At 37.8% G+C, this 16,810-nt stretch overlaps 1 protein-coding gene across 1 annotated transcript in view; it reads left to right on the top strand.

Annotated features, from left to right (window-relative positions):
- col12a1b (collagen, type XII, alpha 1b) overlaps positions 1-16,810 on the top strand; it is a 150,831-nt gene that overhangs the window by 1,938 nt on the left and 132,083 nt on the right. Inside the window, exons 3-10 of the mRNA XM_085372145.1 lie at positions 2,866-2,982; positions 5,108-5,251; positions 7,628-7,687; positions 8,934-9,197; positions 10,261-10,425; positions 11,628-11,801; positions 12,018-12,308; positions 13,091-13,693. Coding sequence (XP_085228271.1) covers positions 2,866-2,982; positions 5,108-5,251; positions 7,628-7,687; positions 8,934-9,197; positions 10,261-10,425; positions 11,628-11,801; positions 12,018-12,308; positions 13,091-13,693 — 1,818 coding nt within the window. The remainder of the gene's footprint in view (positions 1-2,865; positions 2,983-5,107; positions 5,252-7,627; positions 7,688-8,933; positions 9,198-10,260; positions 10,426-11,627; positions 11,802-12,017; positions 12,309-13,090; positions 13,694-16,810) is intronic.

The following is a 16,810-nucleotide window of genomic DNA, read 5'->3' on the forward strand; positions in this document are numbered from 1 at the left end:
GGCCGGACTTAAAGGCTGAAACACCTTGAACACAAAGAAGCCTCCAAACGGGAAGGGCTCGGCTCCAAACAGTCCCATTTCAGAGCAAGAACTGCAGAATAAAATCAGTTTAGAACCGAGCCCTGGATGTGTTTAAAATGTGGATGAATGTGCGTGTGGATGGTAACAGTGTGTGTCTGGATTAAAAGCTGAAGTTTGTCGGGTAGTTTTTGGCTGTGATACCCCCCGTTCGGAAACAGAAGCAGCGGCCCCCTCCCCCACGCGGCCCTTGAATTGATTCACCAGGTTGGTGGTTCCTCCATTTTTAACGTCCTGTAACCTTCCCCGGTCAAGCCTTGACCCCCCAGGTCTTGGCTTCACGACAATATTTTACAGTGATATTCTTCACCCCTCCCCCACACTAACATAAAAACAACTGGTTGGTGGTCTAGAAATCCCGGCTAATCTATAAACTGTAGCTAGATCATCTGTATTTAGATTTTTTTAATCCGTGCAGCTGGAAAGGTTGATGAGATGATCACAAACTCCGGAGCTCAGGTTACCCGCTGCGAACATGTGCTGATAAACTTCCTGCAGCATGAAAAGATTAAGAACTAGACACAGTTTTTCCACCTGTTTGTTACATGCAGAGGTTTATCGTGCATTTTTCTTTACAGTCAACCAATCCCACAAAAAGACCCAAACTAACAGCAGATGTTTCCTTCTGGTAATAAGTCACCTTCTTTAATATTTCTATTTGCTATAGAGCTCCACTGTAGACCTCGGAACACTGATGGACTCAGTTTTTGATTCTGGCAAACATGGGCACCATATTTGTGTTAATCTGCCTCTAAATATAGTCCCAAATGTGTGCTTTCCTGTATGTTCGCCAAAATCTTCAGCTTTGAACAGCTGTTTTTGGAAATTACTCAATCACTTTGAAAAATATAAACCACTTGGGAGCTTTGTGTGGGATTTATTGACAAGAAAGAAATTACTGAAAACCGTTATTCTCATTTGTCAGGAACAAAGTTACACTTCCTGTTATAGAAACAGATTTGTCTCTGCTTTTGTGCCTGAGGCAGACAGACAGTTGTGTTTATATTCAGCTATTTAAAGCCATATTGTGACTGAATGCCTTTTTTGTAGCACCAAGTTAGAGTCAACATCTTTGTGTATTATCTTGATAGCAAGCTAGAGCATCATAAATAAGCACCCCAACCTGAAGAATATCATTTTAAAATATTTCTTTAAAAACAGTCTGTGGTCCCTCGTGTACATGGAAACTTTTTGTTCATTGTCCTAAGTTGTTGTCAACAACTTTTCATGTACACGTGCATGATCTGCTTGTTTTGTTGCTTGTGGAAAGAAGTTGATAACATACGTTTAGAGACATGCTCTGTGAATAAATATAATTATTATCCTCCATGTCAATTTGGTTTGCTGGTTAACATGACAAAGACCAGTGGTTCTTAAACTATGATCCGAATCCTAGAAGTATTCTTGGAGTCTTAACTGTATGGTAAATTTCCAACAAAGGTAGATTATGGATCCTTTTTTTTAGACTTAAATAGTTTAAGAACCTCTGGTGTAGATTCTTTGGAAACATAAGAAAAAGATGTACACATGTCTGCACTCACATTGTGTATTCTTTTATGAGGTTTGCAATGGAGACAATGAGAGTGATGACTCCGGTCTTTATCCATTGTATAATCAGCACTTTCTTGGGCAATTCAACATCCTGTGTTGGATTGAGGTCATGGACAGACTGCTGGATGTCCGTCAGTCCATGTTGGAGTTAGCTGACAGGAGGAGATCGTGACTGGTGATTTTCAAAATTAAAAAAAAAAAACGACATCACCAGCCACAAACATTTCAGGATTCAAAATATTTAAAAGGCGTTGTTATCTGCATCCATGAGAGGTACGGAAGCAAACACAGGCCAAAACAATTGAATATTTTTTAAATATAATTATATTTTATTATTATTACTATTATTATCATTATGATTGTGGCTGTTCCCTCTAGGGATCGCCATGTAATTATGGAGTTGGGAAATACTGTATGTTGAGTTGTTAATGTTCAAATTTAAACACCAGGTAATAGCAGTGAAATCTTAATCAGAAAACAGTCATCATTCAAATTTTAATTCCTTAAAAGTTTTGTTCCTTAGGACCCCATTTAAACTGAATCAATGCAATATTTAAAAAAAAAATGAAGTTCATTTAATAAGATTGAATTAGCAATGTCAGGATATAAAAACAAAAAAGTCTCACAATAAAGCTATGTGGCTGAAGAATGGTGTCAGTAATACCATTTATGATTGATTATGCTTCATGTCTTAAGTGTTTGATGTTGAATTTTCCATTTTAGATGCTGTTGTCTTAATTTTATAACTCTGGTTTTACCAATCAACAAAGATTTTAAAATGTTACATAAAAGATGTGAGGGTAAATCCCATACGAGTCGAATAAAGACTCCTCAAACGCATTTTTTAAATACATGCCATCGCTTGTTGCTCTTAAAATTCATTTGACCTGTTTTTTGCTTCCATATTCATGATCACGCCCAAAATTCACCAGGTCTCATATACTCTGTGTGTCCCTCCTAAGTTTTAGATACCGTTGTGTTGTGTTTGTTGTCTTGGTCTGTTGCCTGAGTTGTTGATTGTAGCCACACGAGCCAAACGGAGGTCATTTTTTTGTCTTCAAAATGGCTTTCCTCTCATTTGTAGTTTGGTGCGTCTTGTGTTGTTTGCACCAACAGTGAACTTGTCTAACTTCACCTTGGAAGTGTTGACTGTTGGTCCTTTTTTATAATGATCACTACAATACACTTCGCTCTTAAAGATAAAGTGCTAACTGCATTGATGTTTTTTCTTCACAGTGGACTCTCCATCAGACTTAAGATTTAAGATTTTAAGTGAGAACTCAGTGGAAATGATGTGGAGGAGACCACGGTCGAGGATACAGGGTTACAGAATAGAAGTGACCTCAGACACAGGTTGGTGCTCATTAAACCTGCAGGTTCTGTCGTGCCATGCCTGTAACATTACAAGTGTCATAAAGATTTCACTCAACCTGACAGGACTCAGCACTTACTGCAATTATCTAAAGGTTTCTGCAGACACAAGTTTAGCTCCAGGAGCTTCTAATGATAAAAAAGGAAAAACATTATGAATGGAGAAATCTTATCATCGGTTGCCAGCGCTGAACTTTGCCAGCACTGACATTGCAAACTGCAATCTGTGTTACTTTAGCTCAGGCATGCACATGTAAGACCTTTTATGTAATAGCTGAGATATTTATGCATAGATTTAAAAAGAAGAGCTATTATTTCAAATGATCCAAGACTTTACCCAAAATAACTCACCACTTTCAGAAAGACCATGTGCTGTTTCAACATCTTCACAAAGCACAGCCTTAGAGTATATATACTTGTACTATATTATACTAACTTACTGATAGAACTAACATTAGTTTGCATGCTGATAGTCACCAACTCATATTTCAGAATCATCATTCAGAACCCAGTAAAATGTCCTCAACTAAGACTTCTGTATTCTATATAATTTCAAAAATTGTTAGTAAAACTTACGTGAGTACAAGTTTCTTCTTATGCATGGAAAAAATAGCACTAACATCATACACTGAGTAATAGAACTAACTTTAGCTTATATATATTTAAATGTTGCCAGGTGTAAGTGACTTATTGTTGCTAACTAAAATTAACATCAACTTATATACAATCAAACACAGACATACTTTTAATAGCTGACAGAGCTAACATCAGCAAAGTCAAATGTAGATAGTAAAAATATGTCATTTACATCTAACTAACATTCAAACACTCACAGGGGTATGCAATGTGCTGTTACTAACTAAAAGAATTAACGTCCACTCACATACGATCAAACACAGACACTAATTAACAGAACTATTAAATCATTGACAGGTAAGGGACGTACTGTTGCTAGTTAACAAAACTAGCATCAGTTTAAATACAAACATGTAAGTAAAAGTAAGTGAAACACTTTTTTTTTAATTTAACAGAGGTAATGTTTAGTTATTTATTGGCAATTGCTATTCAAAAGCCATCTTAAGAAAGTGTACTAAGTGAGTAGCATATTACTTTCAATAACAGATCTTTTCTGACAAGAAACAGGTACTGAGATTATTAGCTTTTCAACATGAAGGCTTTACAAGGACTAAATTGATGAGGCTATGATGTGAATGTGACATATCATTGCTATTGCTGAACGAGCTAAGTAACAGAACTAATATTAGCTTTAATATGTATATTCATCAACAACAAGTTGTAACAGCTACATACTATTAGCTAGCTAACCAAACCCCAAAACTGTAGCTTGCACTTCCATATTGACTAAGAAATAAGGATAACAGTTACATACCTTGACTAACTGCCCATATAGCTAACTTTGACATTAGCCTTTCTATTCATGTCAATTAGCAAATAGATTAGCCAGTTATCTTTTTTTTTTTTTTTTTTTTTTTTTTTTTTTTGCTGAGATAGCAAAACAAGAGTCATTTTTATTAAAAAAAAAAAGTCAACCTACAAAAAGGTCAACCTAGAAACGTTTCAAATGATGTTAAAAACAAATACTAAATAAATAAGCTAGGATGGGTAACTGATAAACACCAAGGTTGATATATTTTGTCAAGAAATAGGCCTAATATATAACAGTAAATATTTTTACGTTTCTGTTTTTTGTTAAATAAAAAAGTAACTGAAAATTAGTTTGTAAGTTTTACAGTTTCAGTTATTAGAGGCACAGAAATATTAGAGAAAGTTTTGACATTAAATATAATCTGTTAATATTGTTCATTTCTATTAGCTGAGGCTAAGATATTTTTTAACAAATAATTAGCATTCATCTTATGGAACATTCAGGGGAATTAAAGGGTTAAAATAATGTGTGTTTTATAGTAACAAAGAAAGTTGTTTTTTTATCAAATCGATTGTACTATTGTGTGTTTACATGGCTATTCCAGTCCCCGGGTCAGCAGTCGAAATCAGGTTTTTCTGAAGCCCTGTACTGACTCTTGGAGAAATCAAGTCATGTAATAGTTTCCTAATGACTTCCCTCTGACTTTGTGCATTCTTGTAGAAGAACCAACAAAAGAATTTACTCTGCCTGCATCTGCCACTAAGACCTCCATTTCAGACCTGACTCCAGATGTGGATTATGTCGTAACGATAACTGCATATTCTGGATCAGAGCAGAGTCTGCCCATCTCCGGCCAGATCACACGTGAGTCACCGTGTCTCTGCATTTGTGTGCTTGTGGAAATCAATGCCAGATGTCCCGTAAAAAGCTTAAAAAAAAGCTAAAAACTAACACCGAGTGTGGAAGATAACAGCCAGGTGGCTGCCCTTTCACCAGTATATGTTAATAACATTGCTCGGTTTCTACATTCGTTTCAGTATTTTGGTGTTTCAGTACAGCAGACTGTTCGTCATTCAAGGAAACAACCTCAAATGTATTTCTTTATTTAAATTGCTTTAATTTGACTTAAAAATAGGTTTGTATTTAATTCTTTATCCTGGAAACAGTAAATCACAAAGCAAGCTCACCACAAGGTCCATTTAGCATGACATTTGGAGTCAGTTAAGACAATTTTTAGTTTTGCCAAAGTTAAAAACTGTAGACTAAAAGTCTGACTTGACAGATTTAAGCAAATCTGCAGCACAGGGAGCCAGCCAGGACAGATTCCAGTTGTATACAGTTTCCATTCTGCTGGTGCCATGTGATATGGTCAGAAGTTCTAGAAAAAAATCCACCAAGCAATCGTGCTGGTGAGCCTTTTTTCTCAACTGCTGCTTTTACTGGTTATTAGTCTGAGAGTTACTTAGGAGAGACAGAAAATTGTCTTTGGCTTACTCATTGATACCATAAATTCGAAAGCAAAAACAAGACAATTGAAAACAGGCACGAGGAACAGCATGAACAACATGACTTCAAAGATGAGTTTTTTTAATGCAGAAGGGAGGGGTTTTACTATTTACAGAATTTTTTGAATAGTTTACCACTACCTAATTACAGAAAAAAGACACAAGAGCAGCTCAAATTGTATTGTGCAAAAATAATGGCTACATTAAGTTGTGCAATGAGAATTTATAAGTAGGCATCGCTTCTTTTGACCCTTTTGCAATTCAAAAACAATTTGTTCTTCTGCACTTGGAAAACAGCAACCTGTAGCGTGTCTACCACAGATTTCCATCAACATTTTTCCTCTATATTACTTTACCATAATCAACAGTTCCAGCACCAAAAGATAAAATTTCATTATTCACTTTGGTCACTTGGCTGAAGACATTTTTGAAATATTACAGCCTGTTATTATTGAGGTAAAGGTCTTGGTGAGATTAAAAACCTATTTTCAAGAGTTACCTGGCCTAAAAGATAACTGATATAAGCATAAACACACAAATACAACTGTCAAACGCTACAGTCAGTGGACACAACGTCTACCAATATTATTTTCTCAGTTCTATAACACCGACTTAAATTCCCACATAGTAATCAGCTCAGATTTTTCCAGGAGATAGGGACAGCATAATTAAAGGTAGTTTTTGGAATCACCCTTACTAACATGTTACTAAATTGTTCACCACTAGGGGGCAGATACCAAAGGATAACAGCAGCACACATTTCAACACATTGCCCCTGTTGGTGAAAGATCTATGTACATTTTGCAGAATGTCATTTTTGAAAAAGTACCTTCAAATAATGTTTGTATTAACATACTGCACCATCTTATTGCACTAAGAGGTATTAGATATTTTTTTAAGCCTGGCCCTAGTTCAGATTCATTTAACACCATATAAAGATTTTTTTTTTTTTTTTTTTTACCATTTTTGATCATTAAAAAAAAGGAAGAAAGAATTTACAAAAAGTACCCTTTATGCCTAATTCTGTTTCGGACCAAACAATTGTAAAATACAATGAGGAATAAAGTCATACTGATTATGGTTTTTACTCATACATGAACAGAAGTTAGAGGAAACCACTCCAAGGAGAGGTTTGTAGCTAAAAATCAACCAATAGAAAAGACTGAAGACATTTAAAGATAACAACTTGTAAATAAAATGTAAAGCACTTTGGTGTTCAGAGGAAGAAAGGATTTCTTCGGATTGTCAAACCAGGGATAGGCCTAAACCATGTTTATGATGTTTACAAGCAAAAGTATGAAATGGGACACTGACCCAGATTTCAGGCTTTGACTGAGGTCTTCACTGACATCATGGCAGCAGTTTTTGGTGGGGACAACTGATGATCTGAGAAGCCCTCTGAGCTTGAGCTATGCTGGAAATCCTACACAAACTATGACATCAACCTGACAGTTTCTCCATTTGGGAGCTCATTTGGAAGTTTGTTGCATCACGAAAAAGGAAAAATTGCTCAAGAAACCCTCTGATGAGAGGATAAATCCTACGTAGGGAAATTTAAAACACAAGAGTTGGGCTGATTTCAGAGGTCTGCCTTCACATGAAGAAAAACAGTGACAGAAAATGATTCATAACATGTCATCACTGTAAAGATATTGGGTTTCCTGAGGATAATTTCAGCACAATAGATAATATGAACTGACTTTTGTAATTACGCGATTGTTTCATTGTCTTACAGTTGAATCTAGTGGAAGCACAAGAGGAACTTCCAGGAAACCAGACTCTTCAGATTCAGCCAGTGAGTACTTTTGTTCACTTATTACACACCTTAGTTTGACCAGGGGTTTCACTTCCTACTCAGATAATGATGAGTCATAAATCCACTGCCATACCTCCTCGACTTTTTGTTCGTGGGTTTTCTTCTGGGCGGTGTTCATCAGTGTGAGCTTAGCAGTGAAGGAAGGCTCTACAAACACCCCATTGTATAGCAATAATCAAAATTAGGCCCCCATAAATCTCTGAAGGATTTGGTCATCGATTTGGTTCCCTGCCGAGCAGTTATGCCAATACGGGGGAAGCTGCACATGCTCAGTGCGGCGGGGGTCATAGGTGTGGTGGGAGGTTGCTGCTGTTGGAGCTGTGGGAGTGAGCTGAACCCAGCCCCGAAGTGCTGAGAGAAGTGGAAACCATTACAGATGCTGATTTACAAGAGCGCTGCTTCTGCCACTGCTGCCCTGGCCCCCGTTCTGCACACGATGACGAGGTTGTGCAGATTTTTCCTTCTCTTCATGAGGGAAAAGTCACGAGGAAACTCCCAGAAAGCAGGGCAGAGGAGAGACAATGAAGTCTGGTTCAACAAACAGTGTCTAAATTAACAAAAAATAATGACTTTAAAACATGCTGAGCTGAGAAAAGTGAATGCGAGTAAATCCAACATCTTAACACCCCCAAGTAAAATTTTAGTGGTTAAGGTCTGTTTAAAAGTTTAGGATTAGGCAACTAAAAGTATGCCACTTTATACTGGAAGCTGAAGGTTCTAACGTTAGAGAGAAGAACCCAAAAATCCGAAGAAACATCCACATTCAGGTCTACACAGTGGCAGGACGTGAACACCAGCACTGCTGAGCTGTTTGGCGTGATGATCTTTGATGTAGCCAGCAACTTCTGAAGCTTCATTGAGTCACTTGTTAGCAAATGCTTTTTCTGGCACATGTACAGGATTCAACTTCATGAGTGGGATATTTACTGACATCTTAGTTTAACCCTCAGGCCTTAATTTCAAGCATTAACCAAACAAATCCACTCAAATTGACTTTCAGACGAGAGAGCCAAAAGTGGAACAATGCAAATCATTATTTAATCTAAAATAACACTGAGTGGTTTTTTTTTAGTCTCAACAAAGAATATTGACGTTATCGAGAAAGTACTGCCACTGAATAAACCTAAAGTCCAAGGCTATTACTCACATATGGGGGCAGAAAAATTACATTTTCTGTTTAATGTTCAGCGTTTTCTTCCTTTTCATTCTTGAACTTTTTTTGCAGGATGCTCTGCCAGCATCATCGGCGATGTGGTGTTCTTGGTGGACGGCTCCTGGAGTGTGGGCAGGCCAAACTTCAAATACATACGCTCCTTCATCTCTGCGGCTGCCGGAGCCTTTCATATCGGCGAGGAAAAAACCCGGGTAGGCGTGGTCCAGTACAGTGATGACGCCAGGACTGAGTTCAACCTGAACGAACACCAGACCAGACCGGCGCTTCTGCGGGCCATCGGCTCAATGCCGTACAAAGGAGGCAACACGAACACAGGTGACCTGTTGATGCTGTTCAGTTCTTTGGGTTTTCTGTGGAGTTAAATTGACCTGGGACATTTTCAATCAGTAACACCCTTTTTAAGGGGGATGTTTATCTTTGGTAGCAAGAATAATCGTTTTTTAATACATGGCTGTTAAAGACTGATTTGTTTTTGTGAGGTGAGTGCTCATTTCACGTGTGTCTCGCTTGGCTCACTTGACAAATAGGCAGGCAAAACTCTGGGATGTAAGGGAATTAAAAACACATCCATTAAAGTACAGGGAAATAAAATTATAATCACATTACACACAGTTTAACTTGCTGAGAAAGCAATAAAGCAGCCTTGTCAGGGCCACTTGAGTCAAAACGGGATTGTTATTGCAAGTGAAGTCATTTAAATTTGGCGAGATCACTCTGATCTGGGACCTCCCCGCCCTTCCATGGGTGTACATGGAAAGAGAGCAGCAGCAGGACCCTCTGACAAAACAGAGCAGGCATTGATAATAAGAGAAATGACAATGATTAATTCAGATACAGCATGAAATGGAAGAGCTGGATTAGAGGTGGGCTGAAAAGTAGCTCACAGTAACTGTATGCAGAGTGAAGTAGTGCCTGAATAGTGCACGCAAGATGAAATGAGAAATGCCAGGAGTGCTACTGAATTTGAACCATTCCTGCTAAGACCATGCTCATTTTAAATCCTCAAATTTTGAAACAGACCACATATGAAATGTTCAGAAGACAGATCAAGAAAATTACAAGTAATATAAAATTTCGTCAAGAAAAGAGAAAGAAAAAATGGAGTTTATATCAAACTTGAAGGAGCGCATGATCAATGAAGGTACCTCAGAGAATTAAATGTCAAAAAGTTTGCTGGTGGATTTCTCATCATGATTATGTGCTGTGTTTCATCCTTCTGTGATATCTCTGATTTTGCTGCTCGGTTTATTGCTGAGTTTGAGTTTTGGTCTACAAAAAGATTTCCTGAATCAAATAGTTGTTTTTCTCCTCATCATTCTACAATTTAAATCTAAGAACACCCAATGAAGTAAAACTCTTCTCTCTCTCATTGGTCCAGGTGACGCTCTGGACTACGTTTTGAGAAATGTTTTCAGTGAGGCGTCCGGCGCCAGAAACGGTCTCCCCAAAGTGCTGGTGATCATCACAGATGGCAAATCTGAGGATCCAGTGGCGAGCTATGCCAAGCAGCTCCGGAGCACGGGGGTGGAGATCTTTGTCCTCGGTATGCAGCCAGAGCAATTTTATTGCACTCCACATTACATTTTCCATTCGTATTTAATGCTTTTAGCAGGGGTTTGTAACAAAAGCAACCTGTGGTGACGTAGTAATGGAAGAAGGTTAAATTCCTACATCGTTAACCTACAAGCAAGTGATAGCAGGTTTTATGTGTGTTTATGCTCCAGTTTCGCTCAGACTTTCCACAAACTCAGACGAAGAAACACCACTGGGATGTTGCTATGGAGTTAAAGAGGCCTGGTGGTTCAGGACTTATAGCTCATCTTTTGCAGTCAGTGGAAACAGATCAATGATAGAAAACTGCTTAGCGAGACACTAATGGTTTTTAGTTTTTGTCAGAGGACCACTGTAACCTTCCTGCTACGTTCCCTAGAGACAATTTATCGGGCTAGCCATCATGTTTTTGGAGGTTATCCCAGCTTTAAAAGGATTCTTAAAGGTGGAGTTTGGTGGAGTTGTCTTAAGGCAAAGCTTACAGTGACATGGCTTCTTTTGGCAAATATGAGTTCTTAACTTTTGTGGGTCTAAGGTCACGTGTTTTATAGAAACACTGAATGGTGCAGGAAGGAATGGTAATTACTCAGTGCCTCTAATCAAAAAGTTGTTGGGTTTAAACCCCAGCCCCAGCAAATAGGCACTTATGAAAGAACTTTAACCCATATCATAGTTGACCCTGTCTAAAAGCAATAAAAATATTTTTTTAGTAAGTACCTCTCTCAATAAGAAAGTTCACAGGATACCAGCTGTCTTAGTCAAACTTAAATCTATGCATGGATACAACTCTTCCAACAGTGTCAAAGTTTTACAGAGGAGTATAGCACCATAAACCCTTTTCATATTTACTGCCCATGTTGTCAGACTTTCCAACCAATGTGGAACAGAAAAGAGAGCATTTAATATGCAAACGTGGAAAGTAAATGCTCGCTTAACTTTGTTACAGATTGTTCATTTCATCCAGTATTTACAGACCTGGAGCAAATGCACCCGTTACCGCGTCAACCAATGCCAGTGAGTTTACAAGGATGGCTAAGAATTCAGTGGTGTCGCCTCAGCTTAGCTCAAAATGAGGAATCATCTCTAAATTTGGCCGGCATTGAAAACCACAACAATTTCCACATGTTCATGAAGAACCATCCACTCTGCTTTTACCACAGCTTTGAGTTTGTGGTTTGTCTTTTTCCCCCGTAGGTATCCAACAGGCAGATGAAGAGGAGATGAGGCTAATGGCCTCTACCCCTTACAGCAGTCACATCTACAGTGTGGCCACCTTCGACATGATAAAGAACGTGCAAAAACAGCTCATTACTCGGATGTGCGCTGGTGTAGAAGATCAGCTCAATGTGGTAGTCAGTGGAGACGAATGTGAGACATCTTTAAAACTAATACTTTCATGCCTAGTCTGAGTTGTTAAAAAACATTCTCTTGCCATTTGTACCTTTGTTTTTACCCTTTAATATGGTTGAAACTGTAGTTTGATGTAGATTGCAGTATACACTCTTATTTTTTGTCTCTTATTTTTTATTTAATTTTTCCAAATATATGACATTATAATTGTGATTCCATCTCTTATTTTTGCAGTTGTTGAGCCAGCCTCCAATCTCCAGGTCCAGGAGGTAATCTCAAAGTCCATGCGGTTGATGTGGGACCCCTCTATTGGAGATGTTTCCGGATACAAGATTCAGCTGATCCCCATGATGGCTGGCAGCATGCGTCAGGAACTGTACGTGGGCGCAGGCCAGACCTCGGTGGTGGTCCGAGGTCTCTCGGCAGATACAGAGTACCAAATCGTTCTGTTTGCCTTGAAGGGATTGACACCCAGCGAGCCCATCACGGCCATGCAGAAGACTCTGCCAGTTAGAGTTTCACTGGGTGAGTACTAAACAATGAAAGTAAAAGTTTATAGAGAGACTTCTCTTTGACTACCGGCATAGATTAATGAATAAAATGTCTGTAAGTGAATCAGTGGTTTAATTGGCAGGCTCTGGCAAACTGTACTGACTCAGCGCTCTGCTGTAAATAATGCAAAGAAACCTGGAAACATTGTATCAGCTCACATGTCAGACTAAACAAATTGCAGGTGACAATCAAAAAGTTTTGGGAACAGGTCCATAAAAAAGCTTACTAAATTTAAACCAGTGATGTCTAAGTCATCACTTCTAGCTCTAGTCCTGAAGACTAATTTTATATCTTAAAAACAAAAAAAAGTGATTCTTGGAATAAATGTTCATAGATTTCAATGCTTGTTAGTTAGAATACTTCCTTATTTTTCTCCAATGATTGCCAAGACTTTGGAAAGCAATTAAAAAAACCAAATTCTGATAGCACAGGGATAGAGTTAGAGCTAGTATTATGCCTGATTAGACCTCAGGGGGCCTCAGTGTGACTTGCAGCCACACTGGAAACTGTGCACTGCTGCCTATTTGACTAGAAAAACCAGCCAAATTCTAATCAATTATAGTTTTCACTTGACTATGAGCGCTCTTGTAACATGTTGTTCAAATGTTGTATTATCTTTAGAGGACTAGCACATGCTATTAAGACTTTCTCAACACCACCATTCTTTAGCTCAATATCAACTTTATACAAGAATAAACACCTTTATTGTAAAGAATTTAACAGTCAACTTTGTACTTTTTTTTCTGTCTATCCAGAATGTTCCCTTGGTGTGGATGTGCAGGCTGATGTTGTCCTTCTGGTTGATGGATCCTATAGCATTGGTCTGGCAAATTTTGCCAAAGTAAAAGCATTCCTAGAGGTGTTGGTCAATACTTTTGACATTGGGCCTGACAAAGTTCAGATCAGCTTGGTCCAGTACAGCAGGGATCCTCACCCTGAGTTCTACCTGAACACTCACCACGATCTAAATGCCGTGGTCAAGGCTGTGCGAAATTTCCCATACCGTGGCGGCTCCACCAACACCGGCAGGGCCATGACTTATGTCAAGGAGAAGATATTCCAGGCTGCCAGAGGAGCGCGTGCCAATGTTCCTCGTGTCACCATCCTCATCACTGATGGAAAGTCATCCGATGCCTTCCAAGAGCCGGCCACCAGGCTGAGAAATGCTGATGTGGAGATTTTTGCTGTGGGTGTTAAGGATGCTGTGCGAAGTGAGCTTGAGGCCATTGCTAATCCACCTGCAGAGACCCATGTGTACACTGTAGAAGACTTTGATGCCTTCCAGAGGATTTCCAAAGAACTCATTCAGTCCATCTGCCTCCGGATTGAACAGGAACTCCGCAACATCCTCCAGAGACGTAAGTAATGTGGTTATAATCGTCTATGCAGATGACATTGTGCTATGCTGGGCTTTGTTTGACCAATGTGCTTGTGTTTTGTGTTTAGGGTTATAGCGTTCCATAAGATTTCATTTTTTCTTTTGATGGATACATATATTATTTTTAATTCAGCCTTTATTTGGACTGTGTTATTTATGTAAAAAAAGAAAGCAATGCTCATTTTAATCTAATTCAGGTTGCTTTATGTAGTTGTGTACATCCTAGCTTTAACTGTAATGCTGGATGTTAATCAGTTTTGCACACTGAATCCCTATCAAACATGAACATGGTTGAAACAACAAACAACAACAAAACACCACAGAAGTCTTTGTAATTTAATTAATTTGGCAACTGATGACTTTTTAAGTAATGTGAACTTTTGTCCTCTTTTATCTGCATGATAAACTTGCAGTTTAGAATAAATTCAGAAAGTTAATTGGAATGGGAAACAGTCAGAAATTGGAGGTTTGACATTCTTACTCTTCTTTCGATTGAGGATATCTGCTTTATTTCATTTTTTATAATCTATAATAATGGATAGTATAAAACAGTGACTGGACACAAATTTTTTTCAATAGAAAGTCTGAAAAGGACATCTAGGCAATGTCCAAGACGTACATCGTGAAGTCAAGGAACTTACTTTTGTTTGCATAAGTTTTCTTTTTTCAATTACAGCCAGAAATCAAGAGCATATTAAGGCTATTCAGCATCATACTTATAGGATTTCTTTTAATGCCAAGCTGTAGTATACCCTATGAACTGTATACCAATACTCCAGCATCAACATTATAATTCTGTGAAAACTAAGTTTGAAGGTTTGAACCATTCACTGTTGATCTCGGTCTTGAAATTACCAGTCTGCAACAAATGTACTGCTTTATGATTGATTTCAGCGCATTTTTACCTCTTTGGCTTCTCAGTTACACTGGAGGATTCAGTTCTCAGGATTCATGAGTTGAACACCTTCATTCAGATCAGATCAGCCCCTGTCACATTTGAATACAGTGCAAAAGCTAAAACGCTCAGTGCAAAATATACAAAAATATATTTTTTAAAAACCCCGAAAACTTTTTTCACACAAGTTTTATACTGTTTTAGATGAATTCTGAATTCAGATTTCCTTTGCAGACAATGGTATTTTTTATGTTGATGGATAGAAACAGATCTTTATCCGTTTATTCCGTTTTACATTTGCTAAATTACATTCAGAGGACTTTATGAATAAACATTGCTTAATTGTTGGCACGAGGTAGCTCAACAGAACCAACCATGGAGTATGAAACAGCCCACAGTTTATTAGTTTTACATATACATATATATATATATATATATATATATATATATACATATATATATATATATATATATATATATATATACATATATATATATACACATATATATACACACACACACACACATACATATATATATATATATATATATATATATATATATATATATATATATATATATATATATATATATATATATATATATATATGTACCATCAGCCATCCACATGGACATGATTACTTTCATGTCCCTTTTCTGAGCATGTCTTTATTAGCTAAAACCATTTTTTTTTTTGCCTCAATGTGTAAAACACATGCCCACCTTTTGATCTTTCAAGGACAGGGAGAGTTTCTGCATGTGTAAATGGGTCAAATAGTCCTTTGCAGAGATGTATTTGCATTTGTTTAAACTGAGCCAGAGCAGCAGATGACTCAGTGTGTTACCACACAAAGTCTATGCAAGCTGTCAGGTGTGTTGTCTGTCACATAAACAAACCTTTAAGTGCAGTTCTTTGCACTGAAGTCATCACCCACCCCAAAACGTCTGGTAGTCGGGTTTAAACACCAAAGATGTTAAATCACAAATGCTGTTTCATCCTCTTAGAAAAGGGCAATAATAATCGCTCAGTGTTTGCCAAAACGAGCTTCCACGTCTGGCAGTATTAAATGTGACTCACACCAGCTTTGATTGCCAATTATATAATCCTTATATAATAATGACTTTATGTCAACAAAGAGAATGTGCAGGAGCCCAACTTAAAGAGCTCTGGTAGCGGGTCTCAGCCCTCCCGATCCTGAATGATGGCACTGCCTTGTAGGTCAGCTTTCTCTTCTACTTTTGTCTATTTCGGATGATGGTTTATGCATATGGATAACAGCCTTAGACAGGAAGAAAAAAAGAGAGCTTCCAGAGAATACGAATTGTAGAACTGCTTTAGTTTTTCCACTAGAAAGACTGAGCTGATTGATGATGCAAATCTGAGCCTGTTGGCCAGCTGCTTGAAGTAATGTGTTCATTGTGTCTGAAAAATCAATACCAGGGAGATAAGTTGCAAACTTCAATGAATAAATTAGTCAGGGTTGCTTGTGGTGGGTCTAATCTCAAATGACCTAGTGGGAAAACAAAATCTCAGGCAGCTCACCGAGTGTGGACTTTGAAATCTGCAACAACAGGACTCCTAAGGGACCCTTTTCACGACAGGGGACACTCATAGGTAATCACATCTGGGGCTGATTTAGCAGATGCAGCATGTGACTATGAATCACCTTTAACTAACAGCCAGATTTGGAGAAAGATGCTATTTTTCTCACTATATCAAAGATGTCAGACACATATTTTGTCAGCCCAGTTTAATGTCAGAGCCAGACAAGGAATGTATTTCTTCTGATGATGTATTTTGAAAACAGATGTCAAACCACCTGTAAATATCTCAGTTGTTCCACATTTAGTCAGTCAGTTTAGTTTTTGGAATTAAACACCTAATTGCATTTTAACTTCTGATAAAGCACAAATCATGATAAAAAAAAGTTATCAAGATTTAAAAATGCTATAAAGAATTTCCACAGAGATGGATACCATACAAACAGTTTTGTATGATGATTTGAATACTTTACATTTTCATTCTAATAACCTAAGATAACACCTTTACCCTGACTTTGATGTAACATTTTACTCTTTCTAGTAAAATGAATTGTTCTTCTGTAACATGATCATCATTTCAGAACTGATCAGCAATCCTTCAAACTTACCAAAATGTAATCTAATGCAATGCTGGCATTACTTAATATGGTTATTTTGGAA

Source organism: Diplotaxodon limnothrissa, linkage group LG15 (genome assembly GCF_057381915.1).
Source record: "Diplotaxodon limnothrissa isolate DT_005_m linkage group LG15, D_limnothrissa_male_GT1.1, whole genome shotgun sequence".
NCBI lineage: Eukaryota > Metazoa > Chordata > Actinopteri > Cichliformes > Cichlidae > Diplotaxodon > Diplotaxodon limnothrissa.